Here is a 22080-nt window from a genome sequence, read left to right as displayed (position 1 = left end):
TGGAGCCAGTTCTCTCCTTCCACGATTGTGTGGGTTCTGAACAAAGTACTTTTACTGAACCCTAAGTATATTTTTTCCTTTTCTATCTTTTTTTTCTTTTCTTTTTCCTTTTTTTTTCTTTCTTTTTTTTTTTTTGTGTGTGTGTGTGTTAGCCTTGATTTATTGAGACAGGGTCTCTCTGTTATAGCTCTGGCTGTCCTTGAACTCACTCTGTAAACCATGCTGGCTTTTAACTCACAGAGATATGCCTGCCTCTGTTGGGATTAAAGGTTTGGGCCACCACTCCTCGTCTAAGTATAATTCTTTAGCTTTGTCTTCAATTCTTGTATTTTTTTTCTTTGGCCTAATCTCATCTATTTACAATGCTAGTCATTGAGTTTTTGTTTTGTTTTAGATTTATTGAGTTTTTCATAAAACTATTTTTTGGTTTTTAAGATAGAATTTTTCTGTGTAGCCCTGGCTGTCTTGGAAATCACTCTGTAGACCAGGCTGGCCTGAAATTCATAGAGATTCTCTGGGCTAAAGGCATATGCCACCATGCTATATTGAGTTTTTCATTTTGTCTTCAGGACTATTTTTTTTTTTTTTTTTTTTTTTTTTTTTTTTTTTTTTTTTTTTTGGTTTTTCGAGACAGGGTTTCTCTGGTTTTGGAGCCTGTCCTGGAACTAGCTCTTGTAGACCAGGCTGGTCTCGAACTCACAGAGATCCGCCTGCCTCTGCCTCCCGTGTGCTGAGATTAAAGGCGTGCGCCACCACCGCCCGGCAATGATTTTGCCATTATGTGGTTGCCAGGAATCGAACTTTTGACCTTTGGAAGGGCAGACAGTGCTCTTAACCACTGAGCTATCTCTCCAGCTCCAGGACTATTTTTGGTTGCATCTGTATCTTTACTTCTTTTTTGTGACAGTCTCATAGTAGCCCTGGCTATCCCTTTTTTGTTGTTGTTGTTGTTTTTTGTTTTGTTTTGTTTTTGTTTTTCGAGACAGGGTTTCTCTGTGGTTTTGGAGCCTGTCCTGGAACTAGCTCTTGTAGACCAGGCTGGTCTCGAACTCACAGAGATCCGCCTGCCTCTGCCTCCCAAGTGCTGGGATTAAAGGCGTGCGCCACCACCGCCCGACTGCCCTGGCTATCCTTGAACACACTGTGTATCCAAAGGATCACCCTGAACTTCTGATCTTGTCTTTCCCACCAAAGTACTGGGATTATAGGCATGCATCACCATGCCAGGTTTGTGTAGTGCTGAGGATTGAACCCAGGGAGACAAGAAAACCAAATCATAGAAACTTAAGTTTCATGTGGAGACTTAGTTTTCCTTACTGCAACTAAGTAAAGGTATCTAAACGTGAACCATGAGGCCTGGACTTTTAGAAAGTATGTTATACTGCTACACAGCTATGTTGATTAAAGCAAAAAATCATTAGTATTATTAGATAGCATTTACAATATAACTTTTTCTGTGTGGTCAGACTTTCTTTGAATCACTAGCTCCTGAATGAATGCTTAGTATTAATTATGAAAGCTTGACCTTATCTTGGGCTTGTTCCCAAATTAAACCATTTATATTAATCTACATTCTGCCACGTGGCTCATTACCTCTCCTCCACACCATATGTCCGTCTTCCTCCAAGTCTCCTGGTGAGTTCCCCACCGCTCCAATTTTTCTCGGGTTACCTGTCTCTGCCCAGAAGTCCCACCTCTCCTGCCTAGCTCTAGGCTATTCAGCTCTTTACTAAACCAATTAGAAGGTGCCTTAAGGCAGGTTAAGTAAAGCAATTATTAAATATCCCACAACATTTCAGAGGTATCTTATTTGGGGAAGATATAATTAATATTGATAATATGAATGTTTTAGCTGTGTGTACAGGAGAAAGAATTACCTGGGAAAGTAAAAAGTATTTGCCTTGCTGGGCAGTGGGGGGTGGGGGGGCATGCCTTTAATCCCAGCACTTGGGAGGCAGAGGCTGCCAGATCTCTGTGAATTCGAGGCCAGCCTGGCCTACAGAGCAAGTTCCAGGACAGCCCTGGTTGGCCTGGAACACTTTTGTAGACCAGACTGGCCTGTAACTCACAGAAATCTGCTTGGCTCTCCTTTGAGTCCTAGAATTCATCACTACATCCTGCACACCTGGGTGATGGGGACAAACTCAGGTCCTTTTGAGTGAGCCAAATCCAACTTGAGTACTAACATTTAATAACAATATAATGATGACTGTTTTGAGAGATTGTCTGATACGGTGTTCAGAGCATAAGCTTTGCTTAAACTAATTTTACTTAACCTTTATTTTCATCTATTAAGGTAAAATAAACTTTCTAGGATCACTGTGAAGATGGAGTGAGTTGGCACATGTAGAGTATCGTGGTTAGAAGCATAGACTTGAGGGAGATTAGCAGCAGGAGTAGTAAGTGTGTCTACCTTAGTTAGTGAGAGTTTCCAAATGTTGATATCTCATCTTTTCTCAAAAATTCTGTGCTTAACTTCCAAAAGCTCAGAATCCATTCCTGACAGGTAAAATCTTAGGTAATATTTTTAAATGATGAAATATAAATCCAAAATAAATAGCAACAGAAAGCCAAGCAGGATAGCACATGCTTGGCATTCCAGTATTCAGGAGGTAGAAAAGGACAATAAGAAATTCAAGATCAGCGTCAGTTATATAGAGTTTGAGGCTAGCCTGGGCTACATGACTCAAAATGAAAAAACAAATAGAAAAGGAAGTGGGCTATTAAAATGTTCATAAGTGGAGAGTATCATTGTGAGTGTGCAAATATAAATACTTGTTAGTTTCTTCCTGATGTACTATCACTTTTAATTTCTGCACCGAAAAGTACATAATAACCCTTTTGAAGTCATTTTAAGCTGAGCACAGTTCACAAGCCTATAGTCCCAACATCTTGGGAAGCTGAGTAAAAACTACTTAAAGCCAGGCGGTGGCGGCACACGCCTTTAATTCCAGCACTCGTACTTTGAGACCAGCTTTGACAATAATGAGACTCTGTGTGGGGGTAGAAAGGGGTGATATAAGGGTTTTCTTGAACCCTTCAAAATAATGAATGTACTTTTGACTGGGTATATGCTTAGTTGGTAGGGTTCTTGCCTAATATGCATTAGGCCCTGGGTTCAGTCCTCAACACCATATAAATCCAGGATGGTGGAACATGAATATGATCTTAGCACTTGGTAGATGGAGGCAGTAGTTCAAGGTCATCCTTGACTGCTTAAAACGTTTGAGGCCAGTCGGGAATAGGAGACCCTGTCTCAAAAAATAAAAGTGTAACCGAGTGAGGGGTGTTACACACCTTTAATCCCAGCACTTTGGGGGCAGAGGCAGGCAAATCTCTGACTTTGAGGCCAGCCTGGTCTACAGAGTGAGTTCCAGGACAGGCTCCAAAGCTACATAGAGAAACCCTGTTCCCCAAAATAAATAAATGAATAAATAAGTGTGCTATTTTGTGCTTTTGGACTAGTGTTAGACACATTTTGCATTTATAAAGATACTTTTAGTTATTTTAGCACTTTAAGTGGAGATTACTAAACAACTGTTACATTCTACTGAGATCTTTTTTAAAATGTGTTTTTCAAGGTTTAATTATGTATCTATGCCTGTGTAGGAATGTTGTAGCTGAGTGCCGGTGTCAGATCCTCTGGAACTGTAGTTATAGTGTTGTGAGCTGCCATATGTAGATGGTAGGAACCAAACTCAGGTCCTCCACAAGAGCAGTGCACTCTTAATCTATAAACTGTCTTTCTAGCCCCCTACTGTCCTTTTTAAAATTCTGAGGCAAGTGTGATAGCTCCCTTGTTGCAAAGCTTGATAGCCTGAGTTTGATCCCTGGGACCACATGGTGGAAATAGTAAGGTCATTCCCATAATTCCCACAAGTTGTTCTCTGACCTCTGCAGCGCTTCTACACATGCACTCCTCTACACATACTCACGCACATAATGTAATATGAACATCTAGTTTGGGGCTTTTAAATTAATTTTTAAGTTCCAAAGTAATAGACTTGTTACGACTTTTTTTTTTTTTTTTTTTTTTTTTTTGGTTTTTCGAGACAGGGTTTCTCTGTAGCTTTGGAGCCTGTCCTGGAACTAGCTCTTGTAGACCAGGCTGATCTCGAACTCACAGAGATCCGCCTGCCTCTGCCTCCCGAGTGCTGGGATTAAAGGCGTGCGCCACCACCGCCCGGCTGTGTTACGACATTTTTGTATATGTGTGTAACTCTGCTTTGTTATCATTTGTGCCTTCATACTGTTCCTGTTATCGATACTGTGGATAAATGTCAAGGGCCACTAGACAGCCTAAAATACAAAAGATACCCTACACAGCAAAAAGTTAGCCTTCCCCAAGTGTCTATAGAAAACGTGGTCTAGACTAAAACGTGTTTAATGACTTCTCCAGGATTACATCTTCATAAACTTAGAGCTTACAGCACTTGATTTTTGTTTTTTATTTTTAGGGTTTGTGAAACAGGACCTCCTAACAATCAACCCCTCGATGGTAATCAACAAAGGGACTGTGAATATTTTGTTGACAGCCTTTTTGAAGAAGCAGAGAAGGTTGGTGCCAAGTGCTTGTCCCCCACTGAACAGAAGAAACAGGTAAATGTCTGTTACTTATTGGCCTCTAAGAGGATCCATAAAATTAAAACTATTTTTGTAACAGTAAAGCTATTATTTACCATTTTCATCATGTTGTTTTTGCACAGGTGCCAGAAAAGCAGCGATAGGTAAAGTTGTTGGCATCTGAGCAGTAATCAAAGCAGTCAAAATAAACTGAGATATAAATTATTATATTACTTTCTTGAATTTACAAACTAAATACATACTGCTTCCAGTTAGGAATGTCTGTGATGGGACTGAGGCTGTAGCTCAGCGGGTAGAATGCTTACATAACAGCATCCCACCCAGCGCTTCATAAACTTCTTAGTTTCCACACTTGGGAGGTGGGGAGTCAGAAGAACTGAAATTCCAAAGGTAGAAGTTTTCCTTGGCCATAATTAGTTCAAGGCTGGAGTATTCAGGGTGGAAGGAAGCCAGAGCATCGCTGTTAGAAGCATGAGGACCTGGATTGGGACTCCCAGCTGTCACATAAGAAGCCAAAAGACTCATTCCCAGGGCTGGAGAGGCAGAGACACAGATAAAACTTTGTGGCTAGCCAGTAGAGTTGAATTGGTGAACTCCAGGTTCAGTAAGAAATCCTGTCTCAAAAAATAAAATGGGGAGTTGTAAGAGATAACACTAAGTACACCTGCTGCCAGGCCCAACAATCTGAAACACACATGGTAGAACTGACTAAGCCATCTAGGAAACTTCTGGGATTTTTTTGTTTTGTTTTGTTTTTTCGACACAGGGTTTCTTTGTGTAGCTTTGGCTATCCTGGGACTCAGTATGTAGACCAGGCTGGCCAACAACTCACGGAGATTTCACCTGCCTCTGCCTCCCAAGTGCTGAGGTTAAATAAAAGTATGCACTCCCACTGCCCAGCTTTGGAAACATTTTATGTATTTATTTGTTTGGTTGGTTGGTTTTGGTTTTTCGAGACAGAGTTTCTCTGTAGCTTTGGAACCAGTCCTGGAACTCACTCTGTAGACCAGGCTGGCCTTGAACTCCGCCTGCCTCTGCCTTCCAAGTGCTGGGATTAAAGGCATGCACCACCACTACCCACCCAGCTGGAAACATTTTAAAAATACCTTTGTAACTGCATACCTATATAAGGTTTGATTTTTTTTTAAAATAAATTTTAATTATAATAGTACCAATTATAAACTTTGATAAATCATAGTTTAAAAAGTAAACAAAGACCTGGAAATGTAGCACATTTACTTATTTTATGTGTTTGTTTCATTTGAATGTATGTATATGTACCACATGTGTGCTGACTGCCCATGGAGAATGTCAGTTCTGGGACTAAAGTTATGAATGTTTAATGAAACAGGTACCAGGAGCCAAGCCAGGTCCTTTGAAATAACAAGTGCTCCTAACTGCCTAACCATCTTTTAAAAAAAAATTTACTTAACTTTATTTTATGTACGTTGGTGTCAGATCACCTAGTAGTAGAGTTACAGATAGTTTGAAGTTGCCATGTGGGTGCTGGGAATGAACCTGGGTCCTCTGAAAGAGCCGCCTGTGCTCTTAACCACTGAGCCATCTCTCCAGCCCCTCTTTATTGGGATATCAATTAAAGAAGACACTGACTCAACTTCTGGCCTACACACATACGTACCCCATTAGACTTGGCTATTTTGGCAGGCATTTTCACAGACTAATTAAGTGGGCCTGGTAAGGGAGACAACTTACTGTATTGTTACAAATGCAAACTTTTAACCGGAATAGGAATTTGGGGAAATCTCTCATGCACTCGACAGCTTTTCAAACTTACAGAATTTTCTCATGAAGTTAGTGTTATTTTAATAACTGTAATGTCTGTCATATAAGAAAATAATTAGCATTTAGATTTTCATGGCTTAGAGAACAAAATTTTCCAAATGACTAATGTATATGTTTTAATAATAACATAATATCATTCATGAGCTAGGTGTGATGGTACAGACCTGTGAACTCAGAACTTGGGCTCAGGTAGGACGATCTGGAGTTCAAGGCCAGCATAGGCTATTTAGTGAGCTCAAGGTCAGCCTTTCTTACAATGTATTCCTTTCTTTGCTGCCTTGTAGGTAGATGTAAATATAAAATTGTGGAAAAATGGATTCACAGTCAATGATGACTTTAGAAGTTACTCTGATGGTGCAAGTCAGCAGTTTCTGAACTCCATCAAAAAGGGGTAAGCAGGACATAGTAGAAGGGTATTTCAGGCATGTTTCACATCCAAAAATCATTTGTAGCTATGATTGTGCCCTTTTACACATTCATAGACATACTGTTTCTTCTGCAAATTCACATCTCTTCCCTGGGGGTGGTGTGGCAGGGGAGTTGGGTTGTTTGTTTTAAATGGCAGCCAGAGCTGGAGAGGTGGTTTAAGAAGCTTTGCTGCTTCAGTTTGGGGGCCCTCCAGGGCATCTGTTTCCATGTGCTATGCCTACACACAGGCATAAATATATGGAAGATCTTTAAATAGCAGTCATTTAGTCTCAGCTATCTTTGAAATCTAAGGTATAAGCTATCATATCACATCTAGCTTAAATTGATCTTGGCCTTACGGTTTTTCCTCACTCCTCTCTGCCCCTTCCTCTCACTCTCCCCCAGGCTGACCTTGAACATTACAGTGGTCTGCCTTCCTGTTTTCCGAGATCTGGGCTTAAAGGTATGGGTGACCATGCCTACCCCCAATGCCCCTTTGTTTGTTTATTTTTTGTGACAGGGTTTCTCTGTGTGACAGTCCCTGCTGTCCTGGAACTGTAGACCAGGCTGGCCTTGAATTCTCAGAGATCCTTCTGCCTCTGCCTCCCTCGTGCCGGGATTAAAGACATGGCCCATCTCAACTGGTTTGTAGTGCCTTTTTTTTTTAATTGACATTTTTCTTAGAGGGCCACAACTAATTTTTTGTTGTTTTGTTTTATTTATATTGGGTTTCAAAATATAGTTTTGGCTAACCTGGAGTGTACTATGTGGACCAGCCTGCCTCAAATGGGATTTTGGGCATGTATCAACAAGCCCAGATTAGAGCTATAATTTGAATTTTAGGAATTTGAATTCTGATCAACCAATCTTGCCACTTATTCCTTAATTCCATGTCTTCTTTGTTATTCCATGTTTGTCATTTTATCTTTAAAATTATAAAGTTTAAAATTATGAATCTAAGTATTATACATGGTTTATCTAGAAAAATAAAAGTATTTTTGAGGAGAGTTGTAATAGGTATTGTTTTTGCTTGAGACATGGTCTTAGTCATACCCAGGGTAGAGTTGGACTTGTTTCAGGAACTTGGGGAACTTGGGATCATGGAGCAGGCATACAAGGGATGGTCTTGGTTTAGTTCAGATTTGATCCCCATGGTATATATTTATTTATAAATCAGTTTTTAATTGTCCATTATGAGCTCTTTGGATATATCTATATATTCTCACAATGATAACTTCTTATTGTTATATATGTGAATATATGTATATATATTATTGTGTAGGTATATATATTTAATTTTTCTTGGCAATTGAGGCTATTTAACTATTTCTATAAAAAGTATCTTAGCCGGGCGGTGGTGGCGCACGCCTTTAATCCCAGCACTTGGGAGGCAGAGGCAGGTGGATCTCTGTGAGTTCGAGACCAGCCTGGTCTACAAGAGCTAGTTCCAGGACAGGCTCCAAAACCACAGAGAAACCCTGTCTCGAAAAACCAAAAAAAAAAAAAAAAAAAAAAAGTATCTTATTAGGCATGGTGGTGCATGCCTTTAATTCTAGCATTCTCAAGACAAATGGAGGCAGATTTCTTTGAGTTCAAGGACAGCAGTGCTACATAGTCAGAAGTCACAGTCTGTCTGTTTAGCAGTGGTTAGATGTTTGGGTCATTTCCATATTTAGAGCTGTTAAAAATATATTTCTATGTAAGTGTTTTGCTTGCTTGTTTGGTTGGTTAGTTTATTTGGTTTTGTTTTTGTTTTGCTGGGCTATGGATTAAACCCAGAACTATATGCAAGCCAGGCAAGTGCTCTACTACTGAACTACACCCACACAACCCTGTATAAATTAATTGGTTCGTGGGAGATATCGGTGTCTCATGTACGCCAGGCTGACCTCGAGTTCATTACTAAATATGACCTTGAGCTCCTCATCCTTCTGTATTTACCACTCAGATGCTAGGATACAGGCATGTGTCATTAGCCCAGTTAAGTTTTTGTTTATAAAGTTTTTTTAAATTATGCGTATGCAGGGGTAGGGGATAGGTGCGTTTTAAACATGTGTGCAGATGCCTACAGCGGTTAAAGGCATCGTATCCCCTGGAACTATAAGAGGGTGTTGTAAGCCACCTGACATGGGTTCTGGAGCCAAACTTGGGTCCTCTGGAAGAGTGGAGTGTGCTTTTAATTGCTGATCTCCTAGTTCTTGGCTGAGTTCTTATGCAGACAAATATTTTCAGTTAGGCATATGTATATACATATATATCTCACAAGATGTTAATTCTATCTTTGACTTCACAAACAGTTGTCAAACTGTATTCCTAAGAGACTATACGGTTTGAAACAACCCCAGCAGTATACCAGCAGTGTAGGAGGGCCACAGTATTTATTTCTGTCTTCGCTAATATTTGTCAATGCCAGCCATTTTGAATTACAGCTTCCTTGTAAGTAGGAAACAGTTTTTCCTTCTAGTTCTTCTTTTCAGTTCCCCAATTACTAGTAATGTTGTGTTATTAGCCATTTGTGTATCTTTGGAGAAATGGCATTCTAAATTATTTCTCCATGTTTTTCTTTGCCTATTTTAATATTAGATTATTTGTTTCTCCCAACCTTTTTCCAGAAACCGACCCAGGGGCCTTGCACATCAAGACTACTTCTCCCACTGAGCTACACTCTCCTTCCATCCAGCCCCACAAGAGTTTTTTATATAATCTTTTTGTTTGGTTGGTTGGTTTTTCATGACAGGGTTTCGCTGTAACTTTGGAGCCTGTCCTGGAATTAGCTGGTGTAGACCAGACTGGCCTCGAACTCACAGAGATCCGCCTGCCTCTGTCTAGTGAGTGCTGGGATTAAAGATATGCACCAAAAACAACCAACCAAAAAAGGTATCTGAAATATTAGACAAAGCCCAGGACTGGAGCCAATCAATTGTTATTTAGATCTGATAGAAGAATGAAATGTGAATTTTTTTTCTTTAAAGCCAGTAGTGATTGTATTTCACTTTGTCATTATCAAAGTAAATATATATTTTTTCCTTTTATGTGATTTGGTGTGAAAGTGTCAGATCCCTTGGAACTGGAGTTACAGACAATTGTCAGCTGCCACATGGGTGCTGGGAATTTAACCTAGGTCCTCTGGAAGAGAGGCCAGTGCTCTTAACCTCTGAGCCGTCTCTCCAGCCCTCTAACTTTACTTATTTGTTTATTTATTTATTTATTTTGGTTTTTCAAGACGGGGTTTCTATGTACCATTGGGGCCTGTCCTGGAACTAACTCATGTAGACCAGGCTTGCCTCGACTCACAGAGATCCACCTGCCTCTGCCTCCCAAGTGCTCAGATTAAAGGTGTGTGCTACTACCGCCCAGCGGCCCCCCTCCCCGTATTTTTATTTAAGAACTTAAATGAATTAGGAAAGTATTTTACCTGTAACCTACAAACTTGGGAGGCTGAGGAAGGAGAATTGTCCTATCTATGAAGCTAAATGTATTAACTGTATCATATCATGAGTTTCAGACTAGCCTTCAAGAGGTAGAGCCATGAATCAGAGATTCAAGGCCTGCCCATCTCAAAATGCAAACAAAAACAGAACTAAAGCTTAGTATTTCTTTTCATCTTTAGTCCTTTGGTTATCTTTTTTTTTTTTTTTTGGTTTTTTTTTTTTTTTTTTTGGTTTTTTCGAGACAGGGTTTCTCTGGTTTTGGAGCCTGTCCTGGAACTAGCTCTTGTAGACCAGGCTGGTCTCGAACTCACAGAGATCCACCTGCCTCTGCCTCCCGAGTGCTGGGATTAAAGGCGTGCGCCACCACCGCCCGGCGGTTATCTATTTTTTTTAAACAAATGATAAAAACTAGCTGGGTGGCTCAAACCTTTAATCTGAGCACTTGGGAGGCTGAGACAGGCAGATCTCTGTGAGTTTGAGGCCAGCCTGGTCTACAGATCAAGTTCCAGGACAACTAGCGCTATTTATTACACAGAGAAACCCTATCTCAAAAAACCGAAAAAAAAAAAAAGAAAGAAAGAAAGAAAGAATGAATGAATGAATGAATGAATGGGCCTTTGAGATGGCTCATCAGATCAAAGTCCTTTCCAGTCAATCCTTTTTTTTTTGTTTTTTTTGTTTTGTTTTTTTGATTTTTCGAGACAAGGTTTCTCCGTAGTTTTTGGTTCCTGTCCTGAAACTAGCTCTTGTAGACCAGGCTGGCCTCGAACTCACAGAGATCGCCTGCCTCTGCCTCCCGAGTGCTGGGATTAAAGGCGTGCGCCACCACCGCCCGGCTCCAGTCAATCCTTAAGACCTGAGTTCAATCCCAGAATCCATAGCTTAAGGAGAGAGCTGACTACCAAAAGTTGTCCTCTTGTCTCTACATGTGCTATGGCACGCACATGCCCATATTCACACATACACATCCTATATGCGTACATGCTTGCATACACACACAGATTAATAAGAAATAATTTCTTAGCTTGGTGGAGATGGCTTAGTTGTTCAGAGCACCTGCTCTGCACCCATGAGGACCTGATGGTCGTTGTCTCATGCACTATAACCCCAGCATTATTGCACAGCAGAGACAGGAGGATTGCTGGTGCTTTCTGGCTGCCAAGCTAGCAAAAAAATCATGAGCTTTAGGTTCAGGGTGAGACCCTGTGACGAATGAGTAAGATAGAAAATAATAAAGCACCTAAACCCCTCCTCTGACTTCAGTGCACATGTGCATAAGTGCAAACACTACTCACACATATAAGCACACATACTCACACCTGCACACACAGGAAAACTTTGTAAATTAGCAGCATCTAATCAAGTATTATGAATTTAATACTATTCTGGGTAATGCTATAAAACTGGACATAATATCTTTAAAATTACTTTATATCTCTCAGGTTTGTGTATTCATATTATTTGGTGATATTACTTTAAATATATTCAATTATTTCCTTATGAAATATTATGAATTTCATATATTTCTTTTTTCGTGTATTTATTTTGTTTACATTTTTCTATCTATATACATACAAAACACCCCTGTGTGCCACAGTGTTCATATTGGCAGTCAGAAGACAACTTTCAGGAGTTCTCTCCTTCCACCCTGTAGGTTCCAGAGATGAAAGTCAAGCGATCAGCTTAGTAACAAGTACCTTTACCAGCCCTGTTTGTAGTCTAGACTGACCTCCAACCTGCTAGGTAATCAAGGATAACCTTGGACTTCTGATTCTCCTGCTTCCCCGTCCCAAGAGCTGGGATTATAGCACACACCACCATGGCTGGCTTATATGGTGCTAAAGATTAAACCCCAAACCTACACGTGCTAGTCAGGTGCTCTACCGTCTTTGCTACCTCCTTAACCCATATGGAATTTGTCTTTCAGAGAAAGGGAAGACAGGAGCTTTATCATTTTCTTTTCTTTCAAAGGGAATTACCTTCAGAATTACGGGGAATTTTTGATAAAGAAGAAGTGGATGTTAAAGTTGAAGATAAAAAAAATGAAGTATGTATGTCTACTAAGCCTGTGTTCCAGCCCTTTTCAGGACAGGGTCACAGACTAGGAAGGTAAGTATAGTTATTGTCTGTGTTTTCTATGACAGACATTTTCTCATTTTTCTAACCATATAGAGCATAATATTTCTTCTGCTAGAAATGACTTTTTCTGGTGCTTGGGTTCTATCTAACCTAGGGCCCATAAACATGGAAGGCAAATAGTTATTGCTGAAATACATTCCAGTTCCAAATGACTTCTTGTTTTTTTTTTTTAATATTTATTTATTTATTTATTTATTTATTATGCATACAATATTCAGTCTGTGTGTATGTGTGCAGGCCAGAAGAGGGCACCACACCCCATTACAGATGGTTGTGAGCCACCATGTGGTTGCTGGGAATTGAACTCAAGACCTTTGGAAGAGTAGGCAATGCTCTTAACCTCTGAGCCATCTCTCCAGCCCTTCTTGGTTTTTGTTGTTGTTGTTATTGTTTTGTTTTGTTTTGTTTTTGTTTTAGATTTTTTTTTTTTGTTTACTGTGTATACAGTGTTTTTCCTACATGCCAGAAGAAGGCACCAGATCTCATTATAGAGATGTGGTTGCCGGGAATTGAACTCAGGACCTCTGGAAGAGCAGCTAGTGCTCCTAACCTCTGAGTCATATTTCCAACTCCAAGATATTTTTTTTAAAGGTTGATTTGGTTTTGGTTTGCTTTGTTTGTTTTAGGCAGGGTCTTTATATTTTCAAGAATGACTTTGAATTCCGGATCCTCCTGCCTCCACCTCCCTAGTGCTGGGATTGTAATGCTTGGTTCTATGGGGTATTGCAGACTAGACCAAGGATTTGTGTATGCTAAGCAAACACTCTACCAAGTATATATCCAATCCCTTGTTTTCATTTATTAGTAGTGGGAAAGTGTATACATTTTCAGCTTTACATCTAGAAAGTTCTAGGTGTACCTCTCAAAATCCTTTGCTTTTTTTCCCTTGGTTACTCAAGGGCTAACTTCTACAGAGAAAGTAATTTCTTTTAGCAGTTCATCCTGTACCCCAGGTAATGCTAATTTGCATGTCATTCTGTAAACTTACAGATTGTTTGGGTATGTATAATTTCATTTGATTCCTAGAACATATATGTTGTGAACATAACAATCATTTGTTCCTGAGGGAGTAGTTGTGATTTATAAAACTCTTCCGAGAAACTGAGCTTAATGTAAAATTTATATAATAAGAAAACATGTATCTGACTTTGTCATTTGTATTTTCTTAGTGCTACACCAAAAATCGTTTCTAAAGCAAAGAGTATCGAAGTTGAAAAGAAAAGTACTTTGTCTGCTGTGTCACTGAACAACTTGGAGCCCATCACCAGGATCCAGATCTGGTTGGCCAATGGGGAAAGGACTGTCCAAAGATTTAACATTTCTCATAGGTCAGTCCTCTGTGTTTATACTTAACTACTTGTTTTCCAATTTTAAATTTCATATTTTTTTAAGTTTAGATAACAATGATGTTTGAGAACTAATGATGGCTTTTTTCTTTTTAATAAACAGCTCTCAAAGTTTAACATAGGATTTTTATACTGAACTATGTTTAGTATGGGGTATTTTTGCTGTGTTTTGTTTTTAAGATTTATTTACTTTATGTATATGAGTGCTCTGTCACCTTTAGGCCAGAAGTGGGCATTAGATTCCACTATAGATGGTTGTGACCCACCATGTGGTTGCTGGGAATTGAACTTATGACCTCTGGAAGAGCAGCCAGTGCTATTAACTGCTGAGCCATCTCTCCAGTCCCTGTTTTTGGGATTTTAATCTCAGTATCATGTTGATTTCGGCTTCTGTCCTGTAGCTAGTTCGTTTTATTGCTCATATTCATTAGGCATATATGCCCTACCAGTGAGCTATAGCCTCAGCCCCTTCTTTGTGTCTACCATCCGTACATAATTGTTTATCCGTTCAGTTCATCGGCGGCAGTCCAAGTTTAGGTTTACTTATGCAGATGTAACAATCTTTTGTGTTTTTATGAACCAGGGACTCACTTTTTGCCCTGCTCAGTTTTGAACTAGACATGAATAATACTCCTTTGTCATTGTCCAGACAACACCCAGTTTGCTCTGTGTATCTAAAATTATGTCCCCCAGAGGTAAAAGCCTGTATTTTTCTGAATAACATACCTCATAGGGGATAAAGCATATCTTATCATCAGTAGGTTAAGATCTCTACTGTAAAATTTTAGCTGTTTTACAGTGTTTGTTAAGTGGAATGTTACGCAGCTTGCATGGACTTTTGTTTGTTTGTTGAGGCAGGACTTGCTAGGTACCCAGGTTGACCTGGGACTCTAATTCAGGGCAGCCTTCAATACACTGTGCACCTTAGCTGCTCCTGTGCTAGGAACAGAGGCTTGTAGCACCATGCCCCGATAGAATTGGGTTTGTTTGGTTTGGGTTTGTTTTTTTTTTTAAGACAGGGTTTCTCTGTGTAGTCTGCCACCTGGCCTATTTTTTTGAGACAGCATCTTATTCTACATTCTTCTGTGTAATTTAGACTGGCCTCAGACTAATGGTAATCTTTCTCCCCCACCCAGCCTTCTAAAAGATGGGATTGTAGTCATGTGCCATCCACCATACCAAGCTTTAGACTTATTTCTCAGGTTTGCATAGCAAGGTAACATGCTGACTGAGACATCTCCCAGCTAAAGTGATACATAGTTCCCCCAAGCAGGTGGGTTTAGGGCCTCCATCTTTTCTCTTTTGTTTCTCTTTACTTAAAAGTCTTTTTATTCTTTTCGTGTGTTTGCATGTGTGCGTGCACAAGTGTGCACAAGCATGCATTTGTTGTTGTGTTTTCCTGAATAGTTGTTTTGTTTTCTGTTGGGTTTTTGTTGCTGTTGTTGTTTTGAGACAGAACAAAAACTTAACTATGTGACCCTAGCTGGCCAAGAACTCATTATGTAATCTAGAATGGCCTCAATATTTTTTATACTGTATGTATGTATGTATGTATGTATGTATCTATCTATCTATCTATCTATCAATCTATCAATCTATCAATCTATCTATCATCTGTCTGTCTGACTATCTGTCTATATCTACCTAGCTTGTGTGAATGGGTGGTTAGGTAGGGAGTACACAAGCCTGGTATCAGGGAACTACTTTTGAGAATCTCCTCTTCTTCCATCATGTGAGTCATAGAGATAGAACTCAGGTTGTCGGCTTTGGCAGCAGGTGCTTTTACCCACTATTAGAGTGTTTGAAGTTTGTGTTTCTTCTTTAAGGTAGGTTGGTTGGTTATTTTGGGCCAGTATTCTACCACTGAACTATCCTGTTTTTATTTTGTATTAACTTTGGACATTTCTCACCAAGTTGCCAGGCAGGCCTTGAACTTTCTCTGGATCCCAGGTATTTTCTTCTCATCTTTTGTACAGTTTTTCTCTTTTGTACAGTTTTTGTTTGTACATTTTGTTTTTGAGATATAATCTCATATATCTCAGGATTAGGAAGTAGAGGCAGGAGGATCAGAAAAATTCAAAGATACCTTTGGCTACATTGAAGGTTTGAGACCAGCCTGGGCTACATGAAATCCTATCTTGAAATAATAGACTTTATATCAGGTTGGAGGTGTATCTCAGTGCTTGCAAAAAGTCTTAGGTTTAATCCCTGTCATTGAAAAGTACAAAAAAAAATTTGAGTCACATAACACAGCTGGTACACAAAGAGCGTCAACCTCACCAGGTGGTGGAGACAATACACACCTTCAATCCCAGCACTCGGGAGGCAAAGGCAAGTGGATCGCTGTGTGTTCGAGGCCAGCCTGTTCTACAGAGCAAGTTCCAGGACTGACTCCATAGCTACTGGGAAACCCTGTCTTGAAGGAAAAAAAAAAAGAGGGCTAGCGGTTAAGAGCATTGCCTACTCTTCCAAAGGTCCTGAGTTCAATTCCCAGCAACCACATGGTGGCTCACAAGCATCTGCAATGAAGTCAGGTACCCTCTTCTGGTCTGCAGGCATACACACAGACAAAATATTGTATACAAAATAAATAAACAAATAATTTTTTTTTAAAAAAAGAGCATGAACCACAGAGAACACAGAAATTCTGTCTTGGGGGGCTGGAGAGATGGCTCAGCGGTTAAGAGCATTGCCTGTTCTTCCAAAGGTCCTGAGTTCAATTCCCAGCAACCACATGGTGGCTCACAACCATCTGTAACGAGGTCTGGTGCCCTCTTCTGGCCTGCAGCCATACACACATACAGAACATTGTATACATAATAAATAAATAAATAAATAAATATCTTTAAAAAAGAAAAAAAAGAAATCCTGTCTTGGGAAAAACCCGTGAAGATGAGCTAACTTTGGCCGAAATTCGAGAGTGCAGTGATTATGGTTGGAGATGTAGCTCAGCCGGTAGAGCACATGCACACACATCAGCTTTAAAATGTAGCCTAGAACTTGAGCTGCACTGGAGTAGTAGGAGTTCTTGGCTGGCATGTTTGGGCCTCTGGGTTCATTCCCAAAGCATAGGGAGCTTGCGATATAGCTGTGTAGTTCAGATGGTGAAGTACCTGTCTAGCATACACAAAGCCCTGGTTCAATCCCCAGCACCACATAACTGACATGGTGTCTGTCACATACTTGTAATGGTGTCAGCACTGACCTGTAATCCAAGCACTGCTTTAAAAAACAAATAAATGACTCGTTGTATCATGTAAGACTTTCTCTAGTCTCTATTTTAACAAATCCAAATATCTATAAAAGTTGATGCTACCTTAAATTAGCTAGTTCAGGTTTTCATAAATTAATAATTTGTGGTATTTTGCAGGGTGAGCCACATCAAAGACTTCATTGAAAAATACCAAGGATCTCAGAGAAGCCCCCCCTTTGCCCTGGCAACGGCTCTTCCTTTTCTCAGATTTCTGGATGAGACGCTCACATTGGAAGAAGCAGATTTGCAGAATGCTGTTATCATTCAGAGACTACAGATAACTTCTGAACCTTTTAGAAAACTCTGACAGTTTGTTTGAGAGACTGAGAGAAATGACGGTTGGAAGTAGACATGCAGATGTGGGAGACAGACGTCAGTTTGAGCTTGGAGTTTGAGTGCTACTTAATTCCTTATGAGGGGGTTTAAATAATCACAAGTTCAAGTTAGGAGAGTAATGTATGCCTGGAAAACACAGTTAATGCACTTTTCCCAAAGGCCACTCAGAAAAGAATATGCATCTTCAAATACTAGTTAAACAATATGATATATTAAATAGCTATGTCATTAATCTTAATGTGGTCTAAATTAAGAGTATTCACAGCATTAGTATTGAAACATTTCCAGACAGCAGATAATTAATATAAATGTTAGCTATCTCAGTTTTTAAATAGCAACATATTAAAATATTGTACATGACATGTTAAAAGCATCGATGTAATTATTATAGTGCCTAACCATCACGGCTTCTCAGTTTTCACTCTCTGATGGCAAGAGATATTCAAATATTAATTTGGCATCAGTATCTAAGATGTATAATATTTTTAGGAATGAAATTGTGTAGCTTAGTACAATATTAGTATTAGGTGCCTACATTTTTCTATACCTTCTGTATGTAATTTTAAGGGCTGGGGATGTAGTTCAATGGTAGAATATTTGTCAAGCATATATGAGACCTTAGGTTCAATTAGACCCCAGCAAAAACAAACAAAACAACAACAAAACACCAAAACCAAAAAAAACTTTTTTTAAAGGAATGCATATATATTTAATATATATAAAATTAAGGAAAAGTTGGTATCAAATTCAATAAAAATATCTATACAATTCATACAGTGGGCTGAAGGCGGGGGAGAGGTTGTAAACCCAGAGACAAACAAAAAGTAACTATTAGAGCAATCCCTTCAAGGGAGGCTTTGCTTCTCAGCTGGTCCAGGCCCAGACAGAGCTCGCAGAGTGAGGGGGCAGTAGTCCAAAGGGCAGAACCCTAGAAGGAGTCCTCGAGGATGTTTCGGATAGATTTTGGGCTGAACAACTTGTCTGCCATGGTGTGAGCAGAGTGTAGCTGTCTAGCCAGCTCCTCTCAGCAGCTATATTCCTCCAGAAGGCTCGGGCGGTGTGTCCCTGTTCTTGTCAGTGTAGGTCACCATTGCCATCAGGGGGCACAGGATAAGTCTGTGTGGTCCTGGAAGAAATTAATCTGTACAGTGCCCTGGCAGGATGAAGGTGCTGCATGTGTGAAGCCATGTTTACAGGTAGGGTGGCCTGGCCAGCTCATCACCTTCCCGGGGTGTGATGTGGGCCCCGCCTTCAGCAGGCCTTCACCTGTGTAATATGGAATTGCTCGAGGAGAGTGATCCTCATCATCAGGGAGTTAGGGCGGGAGCTCACGTAGGCTGTCATTGAAGAGGATGAGGTGTGTTGAGTCATTAAAGAGGACCCCCATACTGCGGTGTAAAAGCACACACAAACAATTCCCCAAGAACCACAGTTCATTCTCTTCCTACTTTCTCCCCCAAAACTAGTTTATTTTTAGCTAACATTTGTAATTAGCCATCTATTTGACACTCAACTAGAATCTATTTTGTCATAGTATAAATTTGTGAACATTTCTTAAATTCACATAAGGTACACATTTTCTACTTCATATCACAGTAAACCTGTGTAGGCATTAAAGGAGAACATGCTTAGTATCTTAGGCTTTTAACTAAAACCAATTATATTTTGATTTTCAGATTAAATCCCATGTTTAGAAATAAATAAACTATTTTGCAAATGATCTGTTGAATTAAACTTTAAGTAATTAAAATATAAATAAAAATCAGTAAAAACAAGAGAGGTATACATTGTAGCAAAGATTAAGTGGCCCATACCAGCAGTGGTATCCCTAGGTGCTGGGTATAGTCTATAAACCTTTTATGTGAGTTATATGTATATAATTATTAAAAACTCAAAGTTTGACCAGGTGGTGGTAGTGAACACTTTTAATTTCAGTACTTAGGAGGCAGCTGCAGGCAGATCTCTGAGTTCAAGGCCAGCCTGGTCTACAGAGTGAGTTCCAGGACAGCCAGGACCATATAGAGGAACCCTGTCTAGGGGGAAAAGAATCCTCAAAGTTTTCAAGTGTTTACTCACTTAAAAATAATAACTTGGAAGCTGCCCACAGTTGTGCATGCCCTAGCTCTCACTCACGCCCCCACATCTCCTGAGAGAGGAGGGTCATGTGAGCCTGAGCAGCACAGCAAAGTCCTGTCTCTTAACAATAACAACTTTCACACCCAGTTAAGAGCACTGGCTGCTTTTGCTGAGGATCTGGGTTCGATTCCCAACACCCACATGGCGACTCGAAACCACTCTAGCTCCTGTTTCAAGGCATCCAGCTCCCTCTTCTGACCTCTGGGCACTGTGCTCAAGTGATACAAGAAAAAAAAAACATATACACCTTAATTTTTTAAAAAATTAAATTATTTCCAAAGCATGAAAAGACTTATTGAGAAAGGTGGCATTGTATATTTTTCCAAAAGTTTGTCTAACAGTGAAGATGAATGATTCTCACCTGTTTTTCCATTCTCTGTGTTGTAGGATCACTTACCTTACAGCCTCTAGAAGACAGCTCTTTTCATCTGTGAGAATAAGAAAGAAGCATATAACACTGTATGATTAGCAAAGACATTCTGACAAAGGATTATTTGCAGTCATTTCCAAAGGGCCAATACCTGGCCAAACATGGTAGCCCACATCTGTGATCATAGCACTTAGGAGACTGAGGCAGGAGGATTACCATGAGGTCAAGGCCAGCTTGGGCTACAAAATAAGACTGTCCTTAAAACAACAAAGTCTGTTCCTGCCACCTCCCACGAACATGGTTCGCTGTGTTGGAGATGGTGCCAGCTCCAGGTGGAGCCTTGAGTGGTTTGTAGGGATTTAGTGTGATGCTGCAGGAATCAGTGCTAGGCCTGAGTCCTGTGAAAATCCACCCTGTATACTTCACCACAGACTGCGACCGACTCCACTGACAAGCAGTTTGTAGACCTCACTTAGCTGTATCCTCTTCCCAAGTTTACTCAGGCTGCCCCCTTAGAGCTGAAGCACTCATGACGTAGCCTGTGCCTTGCCTCCCATCACAGACGAGGTGGGGCTGGGAAAGAGTAAATGAGGTTTGAACTCAGGAATTACAAGGCAGAACCTATGTACGTAACTGGACGTCCTAGCTCAGCCCTTTCTTTTGCAGTCTTATTTAAAGACGCTGTCCTCCCTAGTTCCCAGCCTTCCACATGCCACACCTTCACCTTCTGGGTGGGTAGTGTAGACTAGAGGATGAAGGGGAGAGCATTTTCATTTTGTCCTTTACCTAGGAATTCAGCAGGTACGTAATAGAAAGTTAAATATTTATTGTCGATAACGTTTACATGGCACCCTCTTTAGTAAAACAAATAATTATGTTCTTAACAAAAAAGAGGGTAGTAAAATCGATGATTTTGACTTTTGGATACAGGCAAAAACTTTGGATTGTTGATATGTCAAGAATCTAAGGAAATGTTTCCTGTAGGCCCATCATGAAACCTTTCTATCTGCATCATTGTAAATGATAAGCAGTTCTTTATATTTTTATGAAAGGCCTCTCACAAGAATGTTTCTCCTGTCTCTACAAAAAAAGAAAGACAGACAGAAAAGCCTCCTTTGTGGATTTTCCAGTTTGTCATTAACTGGAAGCCACAGGGCTTTCTTGTGTATCCTATGGAGTACATGCCGGGGAGACATTCCAATGGGAAGGACAGTCATCAGCAATAACTGTGTTTCTTTAAACTGTGAAAATGTTAGTGTGGATGGTGTTCTTAAAGCTAATCATCTGATAAAGCTTTTTACTTGACAATCCAATGTTAGTGTGGATGGTGTTCTTAAAGCTAATCATCTGATAAAGCTTTTTACTTGACAATCCAAAGCTGTGAAATTGCTAGACTCCTTACTACAGGCTGACTTTGGAAGAATAAGTTGGAAGGGAAGCAAAACTTGAAATAAATGGCCATCTTAGGAGTGGGATGCAATTTGACCAAATTCATTGCTTCAGATCTGTCACCAGTTATCTTGCAGATAAGATGGACATACAGGAGTACCTATCTGATTTATGCGTCCTAATCTGCCAGCTAGATTACTATGCACTCTCAAAGCTAAAGTAATCTTACCTTACCGTGACTTATTCTGTACACCTCATGATGTTTGCATACATTGACAATGCAGTATGTGTGTATTTATTTTAGTGCCTTAATATGTTTTTGATGTTGTATTTTGCTAATGGTTAAATGAAATGCTGTTCGCTGAAAGGATCTGTTAGTTTACACTTGTTATAGTACATGTGAATGCTTTTGTCATTTTTATCTGACTAAGTCATTCAGTTTGAGAATCAATATTATTTATTAGATGCCCTTTCTTTAACCAATGTTATTTTCAGTTTATGCTCAAAAATGTGAAAAAGTGATATTTTAGTACCAGTACAATGGTTGCATTTGTTCTTCTTACATAGCGTGGAGCCTTATTAGTATACTCCTTTGTTCTTTGCCAAAGAACAACACTTCGGTAAAAAGTTGCTATCACACTGGATCCACAGAAGTGGCTCACTCATTACATTTATAACTTGCTCTTTGTCATCTGTTTTAAGTTGTTTTGGCACAGACAACTCATACTCATAATTCATACTCATAGAAAGTTACACAGATATTCTAAAGGTAATCTTTAAGTGTATTAAATCCTGTCTCTAAGAAATGTGCACAGCTACAGCCAGCATGAGCATGTTTTTATGTCTTTATAGTTCATCTGTACAGCTTTAGAATATCACTCTATG

General features: G+C 39.8%; 1 protein-coding gene across 3 annotated transcripts in view; it reads left to right on the top strand.

The window, feature by feature from the left end:
• Ubxn2a (UBX domain protein 2A) overlaps window positions 1-21757 on the top strand; it is a 46018-nt gene extending 24261 nt beyond the window's left edge. For all 3 annotated transcript variants that reach the window (XM_057776974.1, XM_057776971.1, XM_057776973.1), the window contains exons 3-7: window positions 4458-4599; window positions 6672-6778; window positions 12198-12335; window positions 13535-13693; window positions 17082-21757. In XM_057776974.1, the coding sequence (XP_057632957.1) occupies window positions 4458-4599; window positions 6672-6778; window positions 12198-12335; window positions 13535-13693; window positions 17082-17271 (736 nt within the window). In that variant the 3' untranslated portion in view covers window positions 17272-21757. The remainder of the gene's footprint in view (window positions 1-4457; window positions 4600-6671; window positions 6779-12197; window positions 12336-13534; window positions 13694-17081) is intronic.
• Window positions 21758-22080: the final 323 nt, after the last annotated feature.

The sequence above is a fragment of the Chionomys nivalis genome, chromosome 1 (genome assembly GCF_950005125.1).
Source record: "Chionomys nivalis chromosome 1, mChiNiv1.1, whole genome shotgun sequence".
Taxonomy (NCBI): Eukaryota; Metazoa; Chordata; class Mammalia; order Rodentia; family Cricetidae; genus Chionomys; species Chionomys nivalis.
The sequence above is the reverse complement of the archived record's forward strand: the minus strand, read 5'-3'. Positions and strand labels throughout refer to the sequence as shown.